General features: G+C 36.7%; 1 protein-coding gene across 2 annotated transcripts in view; it reads right to left on the bottom strand.

The window, feature by feature from the left end:
* LOC126738663 (ankycorbin) overlaps positions 1 to 12,826 on the bottom strand; it is a 46,409-nt gene that overhangs the window by 25,134 nt on the left and 8,449 nt on the right. The window contains exons 1-7 of one of the 2 annotated variants that reach the window (XM_050444104.1): positions 9,519 to 9,607; positions 9,028 to 9,295; positions 5,078 to 5,190; positions 4,839 to 5,017; positions 4,644 to 4,783; positions 1,073 to 1,235; positions 858 to 1,014 (exon numbers count right to left, since the gene is read on the bottom strand). In XM_050444104.1, coding sequence (XP_050300061.1) covers positions 858 to 1,014; positions 1,073 to 1,235; positions 4,644 to 4,783; positions 4,839 to 5,017; positions 5,078 to 5,190; positions 9,028 to 9,193 — 918 coding nt within the window. In that variant the 5' untranslated portion in view covers positions 9,194 to 9,295; positions 9,519 to 9,607. Of the gene's footprint in view, positions 1 to 857; positions 1,015 to 1,072; positions 1,236 to 4,643; positions 4,784 to 4,838; positions 5,018 to 5,077; positions 5,191 to 9,027; positions 9,296 to 9,518; positions 9,608 to 12,826 lie in introns of those variants that run through there. The other variant, XM_050444096.1, reaches the window with a different exon arrangement.

Raw genomic sequence — 12,826 nt, 5'->3', positions numbered from 1 at the left:
AATTCGAACAACGAATAATTTCAAGAAATTGACCTCTAAACTGGTCACTTCGTTCGTGCGACTTGACGCCATTAGATTATTTTCTTTGGGGCTATGTTAAGTCACATGAGTTTGCTAATGAACCCGTTACACTTGAGCTCTTGGAAACCAACATTCGAAGCGTGATTGCAGAAATAGAGCCTGCAGTACTGGACAGAGTGTGTGAAAATTGGACCTCTAGATTATGCCATATACCATCATGTGCCGTGCGCCAGTCATGGGGGTCACATGCCCGAAATCATATTTAAATGTTAATGCCAAAAATGATCTTTAATAAAAAAGCAAATGCATTAATATCAATAAAATATTTTTTTGTTTAATTTCAATTTAAAATTTTCCGCCTCTAAAGAAAACATCCTTTATCTCTCCAGTCATTTTAAAAACGTATAAAGAATCATTTTTCTTTTATGTTCTGGAAACTAGTAAAATATTTTATCGCGTCAGTGATAATTGAAATATTATATAATTACTTAAAAAATTAAAAAAAATCATTTTTTTTTAATATAATAAATTCAAAAGTGATATCTTTGGGCAGAAAAACAATTATACTTCTTTTTGTATCTTTGCAGTGATATAAAAGTCTTTTTGGTTAATAAAACAAAAAAAAAATTATATCAAATGTGATTTAACAAATTCATAAAGCTGGGACTAGTAAAACAAATGTGTTTTTCCCTTACCCCTTCCGAATTGACAAATATCTTACCTCCTTAATGATTTTTTATAGCCTATAGAAATAATCACTGTAAAAGTAACATGAAAAACTCTATTATTAAAGGCTGCATTAAATCTAATGGAACAGGACTTAAGTATCGCTTTACCTTACACATATCAACATTATCATTGAGCGCCGCCATATGAAGCGGAGTTCTTCCATCATTGTTCCTCGAGTTCACTTGGCTGGGCCTCATATTCAACAACCACGCCACTAATTCTCTTCTACCAGACCCAGCTGCCTCATGAAGTGGAAAATCCCCACTAAAATCATATTGAAACAACAATTTGCCTGCGGTAATAAGTTGTAAAAGAGCATTACCGAGCATTTCTCAACCATAAGTTAGCACCTCTGGCCCCAATCAACTTGACGGTTTCAAATTGGCCCTTTGCGCATCCGCAGTGCGCAGGACTGCGCCCTTTACGGTCTTGCCTGTTCGGGTCCGCGCCGTGGGCCAAGAGTAGAGCAGTCGCGTCGGCATGACCTAAGAATATTCATAAATTAGCAATTTTTGAGGAAAATCTAGACTATTAAGTCGACATTTGGGAACTTTATGTTGAATATAATAAATATGTAAATGGTTTTATTTATTTATCAAGAAAATAGTACAATGCTTAAGAAGACAAATAGGGTGGCGGTGTCCAATCACCCTAAAACATTAGACATAAAAAAGTTGCTTAATGTAATGGTGTTAATATAAACAGATTAACCTGCCCTCATAAATTTTACCCTCGTAAGTTGTACAATGTCAAAGTTGTCATGTGTCTTTGTCTTTTCAATGATGTCAGCTGTCAGTGCAGCAGTAGTTTTTTTACTCTCTCTATATCACAAAGCAACTACTAATAGAGAGGTTTCCTAAAAGTTAAGCTTGGAAGAATGTTTAGCGCCGCTAATGGTTGGGCCGGTAACTACAACAATCGGCGGGAAATTTGAGTTGCTCATTTGCTTGCGTTTTAGCTATGGTCACGTTTTTAAACTCACCAATTCATTTCATCATTGTATCTTTTGACATAAAAATCTCTGTTTATGTCAAAAGACACATCAAAGATCACAGCGCAGTATCTCTCATGAGCCCTCATTTTCTGTATTGACTCCCTCAAAGGATCAAAAATTCGTTTATTAATTCCTGTTTTAAATGGAATTCTTTAAGTGAACCCTTGCTTGGTAAAGCAAACATTTTAGAAAGTAACTTGTAACCGCGTCTGCCATATTTTGGGATTGAAAGTGCAAGAACCTTCTCATCTGCTGTGAATCTTCTGGCTTGTGGCTTCTTAAGCTAATTCTTTACTTAACACATCATAAAAGCATAGGATGTAGGGTTTATATCTTTGCTTGAGTTAATAAAGGTTGCAGCAGAAGCAAGAGCTTTAACTTAAGTTAACTTTGACTTGTAAGTAATAATTGTTTTTGCATGTTGAGAAGTAGGGGAGAGATAGGTACAGTGAGACGACAGGAACATTGAGACAAACTCGGTAGAGCTTCGTACGTTCGGTTTTTTCCGATCAAACTAAAAGAACACACCTACTGTCACCTTAAATCAAAGCAAACAAGAAAAGGTTAAGATTCAACAAGAACATTTTCAGTTATCGCTGATCAGTCGAAGAAAGCGCGTCGGAGTAATTTCACCGTATCCACGAATATATAATCAACTGTTCCAAAATGTTTTATGGTCTGTCAAGAGACGATACCCGAAGATTGTCATATGAAGCTGCAGTTTATAATAATATAGTCGTTCCAGCAAACTGGTATGCATCAAAAAGTGCTTCACTTGCCTGGATAAAAGGATTTCAGAAGCGTTATTCCGACCTGTCTCTTCGAACCCCAGAAGGTTGTAGTCTTTCAAGGGCAACCAGTTTCAATAGATTTAACGTTGACATTTTTTTCATAAAACTTGAAACTGTTTTAAAGCGTTTACCGGCGTTTGGAGATGGTAGTCGTCTCTATAATTTAGATGAGACAGGAACCGTTACCGTTCAAAAGTCCCAAAAAGTGTTTGCACAAAGAGGTATACGACAGGTTAGTAGGACCATAAGTGCCGAACGTGGAACGCTCGTTACAACCTGTTGCATTGTTGGAGCATCGGGAGCAGCTATTCCTCCTGCTATGGTATTTCCGAGAGTGCACTTTAAAGACTTTATGATAAATGGGCCGCCCAACGGAACTTTAGGTCTGGCTTCGAATACAGGTTGGATGAATACGGAGTGCTTTGTGCAGGTTGTTAAACATTTCATTAAACACACTGGTAGCACCAAGGAAAACCCTTCTTTGTTACTAATGGATAATCACCAAAGTCATTTGTCAATTGAAGCAATCGATTTATGTAAAAATAATGGTGTCACGATCCTAACTATACCGCCGCACTGCACTAATAAGTTACAGCCATTGGACGTAGGCTTACTAAAACCATTTCAAACTTTCTATAATGCGGCAGTAGATGCATGGATGATGGATGAACCATCCCGGTCAGACATTTACAATTTATAACGTAGCTGCGTGTGTGGGCATAGCATATCCACGAGCAATGACGCCCATTAACATCACAAGTGTTTTTCGGAAAACCGGAATATTTCCATTCGATCGGCATATTTTTACGGAAGAAGATTTTTTGTCGAGTTCTGTGACGGATAAGCCGCTTATTGCAGATGAAGCTACTCCTGAAAATACAGATGAACCTCCAGTTGTAGAAAATGCAGGTCCCAGTAACAGTGATACCGCCACGAAAACTTTTGTTAGCCCAAGTGTTTTCAAAGGTTATCCTAAAGCTCCGCCAAGAAAATCAGGTGAGAGTAACAAAAAACGCAAAGGAAAGACGATGATTGCTACCGATACCCCGGAGAAAATGGAACTTATTAAATCTAGAGAAAAACCACCAAAAGAAAAAAAAATAAAAAAACGCGTATTAGATAGTGATTCTGATGAACAAGATGAAAATGAAAAGGAATTACAGGATTCTAGCGGAGGAGAAGATTATATTGGTGAAGATCCCGAGCCCCCAATTAGTTTCGAATATCTTGATCGCTGTCCTAATATCGGCGAATATGTGCTTGTTGAATTTAACTCTAAGCAAAAACATACTATGTGGGCAAAGTCCTATCTCAAATAAAAGAAAATGATTTTGAAATATCGTTTTTAAGGAAAAGCATTAAATGTCGAAACAGGTTCTTATTTCCAATGGTCCCAGATATCTCACATGTATTAAAAAAAGATATTAAAATTATTTTGCCGGCTCTTTTAACGCAAAGCTAACCAAGCGCCAAAAGTCGCTTTTGAAATTTGAGATAAACTTTGACAGTCTTAACCTAAAATAATAATAAGTGTTGAGTCTCAGTATTTCAACATGGATAAGTACAGTGAGACATCTGGTATTTTTTAGTTTTAATTTTTTTGAGATGTTACCTTTAGTTATCGTCAAAAAACAATGTCGTTTTTCAGTTCCTATTTATATGCCAAATTTAGAGATAAAATATGAGCTTAAAAAAGGATTTAATAAAAAAGTTATAAATATTAAAAGTTTTGCGTCTCAGTGTTCCTACCTCTCCCCTACTTCATTACATTTTTGCAAGGAGATTGAAGAAGAAGTTGGTAGTTCAGTTCCGAATATTAGCGGAATAATTAAATCAGACATAAATAGGATGTAAATAAATATTCCTAGTAGTCGTAAGTGATTTTGTTTAGTAGTGTAATTGTGTAAATCAATTAATGGACTATTTTTGGGCATCGAGTATTTTAATTCACACCTAACGAGTATGTCACCTTACGTGCCCTTATTTTCCACTTTATTAACGTCTTATTAAACATTTGTTAGCTTTATCAACTGTTATGTTTAATTTTTTTATTGTTTTTTTTGCTATAGATTATTTTTTTCAAGGCAGGATAAACTGACTGTTTTTACCTAAAGTGACGGCGTAATGCAAGGCTGTACAGCCGTTACTATCGATAATATCGGGCGAAGCTCCACAGAGGGTAAGGAGGGTGTCGATGCAATCTGTATGGCCACGTGAGGCTGCGCAGTGCAAAGCTGTAAGGCCATCTCTAAAATATTTTTTTAAATTTTTTCCATTTTTTTTTCTTAAATTTATTTAGGTACCTGTCAGATGACTCTACTATAGCGCCAGCCCGTACCAAAGCTAAAATAGCTTTGGCAGATCCAGCGCTAGCAGCCCATAGCAATGGCTGCCTCCTATCGCCATCCTCTACTGACACATTTATGTCTTTATGACCCAGTAAAGCGTGGAGGACTTGGAGGCCCAGCTCTGAGTCTTTATCCTGAAAAAAAAAATGTTTTTACGGATAACTAATTTTTTTTTTTTGTTTTAATAAACTTACGCCTCCGCACATTTGAGCGGCATAATGTAAAGGGTAGCCCCCATGTACGTCGGGGGTTGACACTGGGGCCCCGGCTGCTAAAACTGCCCTAAGAGCTGCCGTTTCTCCACAAACTAGAATTAATTAATTAAAAAGTTAATTTAATAAAGCAAATGTTTCGTGTGTTATTGACTGATGATATGTGAGTAATTAATAAGACATTTATTCCATGAATCATTGATTTCTGTGGTACATGTATGAGTATTTGGGTTAATGGTTATGAAAAAGGATATACGATGAATTTTTAATGAAAATCGACGATATCATGTCTGTTATATTATTTAAAAATAATAATTTTTTAATTAAAAACAAATATTCATTGATCAAAGCATTAAAGGGAGCAATCCTAACTATTTGATCCTGATAAAGTATTTGAGAAAAATTGTCATAATAGACGAATTATTGAGTCATTTAACGAGTTAATGTTTAATGCCACTTTTGATTAATTACATATTTTTAGGGAACTTCAAAATTTGTAGTTATTTACTGATTTGATAGAGATGCTAATTAAAATAAACCCAAACGTAGTAATCTTTGTCAGTTTCCAGTCCGACTCGAAGGACCAAAGATTTTTCTCAAATACGTAGTGAACTATGGGAGATACCTCAAGCAAACCTGCCTTATATAAAGACATCACAACAAGAATCAACAGCAATCATTACGGTTCTGGCAAGGGTCTATTCAGATACGTCACTCGAGTGATTTCCTAAAAGAATCATTCTGGACAAAATCGTAGCTGGCAAAGATCAGGCTACAAAACCTGCTTTTCTGGGCTGTACTTATAAGGCAGGCTACCTATTCCTGCATTGTAAGGATAGCGCATCAGTTGAATGCGTAAAAGTAAACATCACCGACCTGACATCATTGGTATCTCGCTGAATGCCATAGAGGAACTTAAGATTCCTTAATCTCGCGTTGCGGTAGGATACTTCCCAAACTCGACTGCGTTGGAGAAAAGCAAGATATTGGATGTGCTACAGGGGCAAAACCAAGCCTCTTCGTTGAAACGTGGCGATTGCTATAAAGAACTAAAAAGTTACATTAGTCCTTACGGTGGACCAAAAATCAGCAGCCAATGTGACGAAGTCAAACAGAAACCTACAATTATCCTCAGGCTCAAGGCTTAAGCGGAAAACCGCTGGTTCAGCAAATGGACGCGGTGGAGTTGAAGAAGAGGACAAAAATCCTCCTTCCAACTCAACAATCTAAATCGACTCTAAATAAGCAAAAGGCATAGACCACCTTTGAATATTAAGGGACTAATGGAATATTATAGAAGCCATGAAAAGATTCTGACTGTAATGCGAATGCCCACAATACATTATAGGAAAGCACGGACATAAACAAAAAAGTTGAGTCACTTCTAGTATATCTAATACTCACAAATAAGGAATTGCAACTAGGGGGGTAACAATCCAATATTTTACAACGTCCTAAGAGAACAGATTCTTTATCTAACTCTCATAACTAACAAATCCCTTAATATGAGAATCTCTCTATGTCGGATCATATTTGAAGTAAAGGGATCGATAAAGAGTCAACCGCTCTACCGAAAACCCAAAGGCAACAGATTGATTGAAATACTCGCAATTACTGCAGTCTAGAGTTACTAGAAACAAATTTTCCATTACATCACCTAAGGAATTGGATTCATTAGTAGACACTAACTGATACGATAATATCCTCTTTTTAAGACAACTGCTTGGTCAAGGTAAAATTCTCCACGAACAGAATTTAAGGAAGTGCAAAAGGAAATCATGGAATCTCTTCTGTGAGGATCTTAAGGACGTCTCAGCTACAGCCATGCTGCACAGTCTTTTCAAAAGTTGACACGAATCCGATAGACATACTGAAGGAGCCGAATAGCAGATACTTTCAATGGGATATTAGAGCTTTTTCTTAGAACTCACTTTCCTGACTACAGGTTTTGAGCTTCGAATACTCAAGTAAACACATGTGGTATGCGAAGACGTTCAGCGAAGGACAACGAACCAAGTGATTAGGAGGTGTGACCTTTGAGATAGTGGAATGGCTGTGAGTTTTTTAAGCATCATGTCACCAGATAGCATTTTTTCGGCACTGTTCTCATAAGGAAATGCTATCTTTTATGGGGAGATGGTCAACAGCAAGTCTATTATTGGAATGTTCCAAGTATTTGGGGGCGGTATGGTTGGCTCATATTCATACCGAAGGGTGAGAAATAACCCCCGGAATATCCTAAGTCCTACAGGCCAATTAGTCTATCCTCTTTTATGTTGAAGAAATTGGGCCAACTATCAGTACCGTAGGATGAAGGCACTGTCCATGAGACCGTTACATGGACTCCAATTCGCCAATTAGAAGGGTAAATCAACTATTGCGGCATTGCCCAAAATAGTTTAGGGTATCGAAAAGAGCTTGGAATCCAAGAAAATAGCCCGGTGTGCATTTATGGACATTGAGGGCGCCTTTCACTTTCTCGTACTGGAACAGCACCCTTCAATAGAGGAGCTGACCCGGTCATAGTAAGATTGCGTGTTGAACCAAAGGTCCCTAATCGACCTTTGGTTCGGTTTGGTTTAGGAACCCCGCGCAGATGGCCATTGTACCATTTACCGGGAAAAGGGTGATGAACGTCCCTAGTCTTTGGATGAGCGCCATGGAGATCGATCCCAGGGAGAGGGTGACATATCTGGGTTTCGTTTTGGATAGAAAACTCATTTGGGAATCGTACCTCGGAAAAGGACACGAGGAAAAGACAACGAGGAACAATTGGACGGCAAGATAACTACTTGGTAGATCCAGGGGTCTGAGCCCAGGACAGACATATTTGACGACTTAGGTACAAAAATCCGGCTCGAAGAACCAAATGTTTTTCTCAAATATCTCGAGGAACATAACTTCGTAAAAAAATCCATATACTGTGTTTCATGTCAACATAATCAGAGAAAAAATAGCTATTGGTCTAGTCAGTAATATCTTGGGGTCATTGATTTATTGGAATTTCACGCTGATTTACATTAAATCAAAGACTTTATAGTTATCTTCATCAGTTCTCAATATATGAGAACTTAAAAAATCCGGCTCAAAGGAACAAAAAATGTAATAAGGAAAAATATATATTGATCAGTTTACGTGAAAATAATCTTACTTATTGATTGAATAGAAAATTTCATGCTGAATAAAATTATTCCAACACCCTATCTTTATCACTTTCCAAGATATTAAAACTCAACCATAAAATCCGTTTCGAATGACCAAATGTTTTTCTCAATTATCTTGAATACTGTAGAAGATATCTATAGGGTATTTGGTATCAATGAAATAGGGAGAAAATTCCAGGCAATTAAAAAATAATCTTGGGTGCTATTCATTTATTGCATACTGAATAAAATGAACCCAAGAACCATATAGTTATCATGAGTAAGCATGATCAGTTTCTAAGATATTAAGACTTATAAAAGTTCGGCTCGAAGGACCAAATGTTTTGTTTTCGTTCATCTCGTAACCCATGGAAGATACATATAGAATCGCAAAAAAATCTCTAATCATCTGTCTAAGACAATGAATTTTTGTTAGTTTTAAAATTTTTTATTAAGCAAATTGCGTCAAGTTCGACCGACAAATCAGGTGAGTTTTTAGTGATAGTGATAGTATTAAGTAAAGTCAAAATTTAATTAAATAAAAAAGAAGTAAGCCAAGGGTAACAAAAAACTCCTTTACGCAGAGATCGTATCTTACTGGGTCACCCCCACCTGTTAGGGCTGATTGCTTTACTTTCGTGTTAAACTGGACATTGCAGGGAAAATTTTCGGAAATTTAGGTCAACGTACTACAAACACAGACCTACATTAGTAAATATTCACTTTAACGCTACACAGTAGAAACAGTTACAAACAAAATAATGATATTTTTTTAAGATACACGCTTACCGGTAGCCCAATGCACCACGGTATGTTTCTCATTATCCACCGCAGCGACATCAGCATTGTTAGCCAATAAAAATGTTACTAGCTGAGTATTTCCTGCGATCACTGCAAGATGAAGGGGCGTAAACCCGTCTTCATCCCTCGATTCCACCAAATCGGGGGCGGCCATGGTAAGTAAGTCAGCAGCTTGGGCAGCTTTGTTACTGTCGCTGGTGCAGCAATAGTGTAAGGCTGTTTTTCCAGTACGGTCCTGATCAAATAGATTGTAGGGCTGAAAAGAATGAGAAGAAAACACTTTTTTACTTTATTTGTACCAGGCAACAACGCTACCAAAATAGCCCGAATGAAAATAATATAATAAATAATATACTGCACATGCTATATGTCGATCAAAACTGTAAAATCTACCGAATAAAGCTTACTTAGATTTAGTTAAATATTATTCCTTGTTTTGCAGAGTGGTATATCCCATTTAATTTTTTACTGCTACTTACATTAATTCATAGAAGTTTCTCCTAGTTTTTCCCAAAAAGACACAACCTTCTAGCAACTCATTGAATAAAACTAACTCCGTTTGAGAAAGGTATAAAGCGACAAGACAGTTCGGAAGTAAAAGTGAAATTTATTTTATAAGTTGCTATGACAATCGAAAGTAAATGAATTGGGGAAACAACCCCGACGAACATTAACCCTGCTTGCGGTCGGACGATGCACTCCAGACATTCCATTAAAGCAATAAGGAAAATACTTTTTCACAGAAGAAAAGTTACTGGAACTTTTCAGAAAATGGTGATCTGTTGACAGCGTCGTGTTAAGGTTGCCAAGTTCTAACTAGATATCTCTCCTGCTCTCGCAGGTTTAATGCCAACAATGTATATCTTTTTTTATAATTTGCTTAAGACACGATATCACGGTTACAGTTAAATCCCAGAAAACTAAAAATAAAACTCATTAATTTTAAATGATAAGGAAAAGTTTGAACTTTAGTTGATTGTTGTGATTCACGAATTTTAAAATAACTTTAATTTTCTCAAGTACGAGTTTTAGTTGGTTTGCTTCAAGGTCATCAGAGACACCTTGATTATCAGGTGGATTTAAAAACTTGCGATGGTGTCAGTGATGATGAGTTCATATATCGGATAGCCGTTACGTTTCTTCCCTTTAACCCCTTGAGAAACCACATTATAAAATAGCGTAAATATCGACAAATGACAAGTTTATAATTCTTTTCGAGGCATGGCCTTATCACCTGTCTCATGCAGTACGCGCTGAAAGAAGTATATTTGTGTGTTGTTAAAGAAATGCCCAGAGTTGTTGCTGCTGTGGACATCAACTGGGAAGCGATTCTGAAAGAATTAGAAAAGCTAGTCGTCAGGCAGTGGTCTAGGGCCAGACCAGCAATTGGTCCACAAATATCGAACCGTTTTTAATACTGAGATGAAAGGGAGGACCAACATAGTCTAGCACAAATTCAATACAGGAAATGCCTGTTCCATCCGGCAAACAACTCAAAGACTACCAATGTTCAAGAGAAAGAAGTCTGATAAGATTATTGATTATGGCCAAGGAAGGCGACATAAAGAGGCTTTGACAAACGCACCTATCGTGAGCGATTCTCTACCTGAAGGTAAATTTGTACTAGATACCAATACTAGCAATGTAGGCGTAGGAGCTGTGCCATTGGCTATTTTAGTAAGAAGCTGTCCAAGTCAGAGCGCAACTATTGCGTCACTTCTACAAGTACCTCAGCGAGGAGCACTTCTACAAGTATAGGAATTGATCATGCTCTAAAGAAGCTCCTTCAGTTTAAATATCCGGAGGCTCAAGTGGCAAGATGGATAGAGATGCTACAGGAGTGTGACCTTGACACTGAACATCGAGCAGAATCCATGAAAATGCAAATACTCTATCAAGAAGCTTCTGTCCAACGACTTGCAAACATTGTCAGCGAGTAGAAGAGAAAGATGTGCAGTTGTTAAGAACTACCATTGTCGATAATACTTGACAAAATGGCAATCTGATAAAAGACCAATACGAAGATCCCGATATACAGATAGTCTTAACCTGGATGAAGAAAGAAGGGAAGAAGCAACTTGGGAAGAAGTTGCCAAGTGTTCTTCCAATGTCAAGTCATATTGGGAACAAAGAAACTCTCTAATTTTGGAAGATCGACTCTTTCAAAATTATTATTACTTATTATGGAGGCAAAGTAGAAAGAAAGCAAATTGTTATACCTAAAGGTCGGATTTCGGGGTTGCTAGTGGAAATGCATGCCGGAGTGTTATAAGGATTTCTTGGAGTAACAACGATCCTAGAAAAAGTAAGGGAAAAATTTTACTGGGTCAATAGCCAGATTAGCCAGGGTCCTATACCAAGAAGACAAGAAAACCAAGAAGTTCGTGGATTAATTGCCTGAAATTAAAAAATATGACTCTGAGCTCTATGAAATATTTACGACGATGTATAGGAATTAAAGAGCCAGGCATAAAATTAATTAAAAAATTAATCATAGTAAAAAACAGTATTATCAGCATAAAATAACAACTAAACTTTGAAAATGCAAGACATAGCTAATAGCAAAACAGTGTGGTCTATCGTGTCTGAGCTAAATAACAATAAAAAAAAAGTTTTTTTGAATTTAATATAGAGAATAATGGTTTATTAATTAGAAATTCTATAAAAATTCTTTTGCATGTTCTTTACATAGTATGAGCATTGACCCTTTCAGTGAGGGTGATGTCCTAAATATTCTAAAAAATAAAATTAAAAATAAAAAGTCCGTAGGACCTGATAAAATTCCGTTATCTGTATTTAAAAATATCGAGGAGGCATACGAGTACATCAGACCATTAATACAGGTCATTAATGCGTCATTTTAAAATGGAGTATTTCCAAATTCATAAAAAAATTGTAAAAAGGGGGATTCCAATTACGTTGAGAATTACGGACTAATAGCTTTAACTTTCTGTTTCTCCAAAATACTGGATTATGCAATGCTTGACAGGCTTTTAGCTTATGTAATAAAAAACAAAATATTTTAGCAAATCGGACATTCGGTTTTGAGACACTTGGGAGTATCTCAAGGTTCGCTGCTCGGACCTGTATTATTTCTTTTATATGTAAATTACTGCTGGAAAAGCATTGCATGAGTTAAACAACTGTTTTAGAATCAGATCAGACAGAGTCAAGTAGATCTTGAACATAATATATGCATGTAAGCAATAGTGATAGTTCCTTGCAATGTCAAAAATAAAGTTTCTTGGCTTCGTACTAGATGACACTCTTTCATGGGACGAAGATTGAAATGATTTGCCATTAAAATTAGCTTTTGTTACACCCTAAGAAATATTAGGTCCTTAATGAATACAAGTCCACTGGGTGCCATAAGGAAATCTAAAATTCCGTATGGGATCCAGGTATGGCGTTTTTCGGCGTATGCCATGCGTGTTGTCTATTTATTGGTCGAAAACAAGTTATTAGATGTATGGCAGGAGTACCACTCAAAACTTCTTGCAGATCGCTTTTTAGTCAGTTTGAGGTTTTATAGTTCCATCTATGTATAGGGTGGCCACTAAGAATGCAAGGTACTGTATCTCAAAACATACTCATCGCAGAGACTTGCGTTAAAAAATATTATTACCAAAACGGTCAAGAGATAAACCTGAAAAATATTTTTAAGTTTCTAACGTGACCGCTAGGGAGCGTAACTACGATCTTGAATCTAAAAAAGTTAAGTTTTTGTGAATTTCGATATATTAACCTAACAAAAAAATACTTGATCTTTAAAGTAGAGGACAATCTG

The sequence above is a fragment of the Anthonomus grandis genome, chromosome 1 (genome assembly GCF_022605725.1).
Source record: "Anthonomus grandis grandis chromosome 1, icAntGran1.3, whole genome shotgun sequence".
Lineage (NCBI taxonomy): Eukaryota > Metazoa > Arthropoda > Insecta > Coleoptera > Curculionidae > Anthonomus > Anthonomus grandis.
Note: the sequence above shows the minus strand (reverse complement) of the source record. Positions and strands in the feature narration are given on the sequence as shown.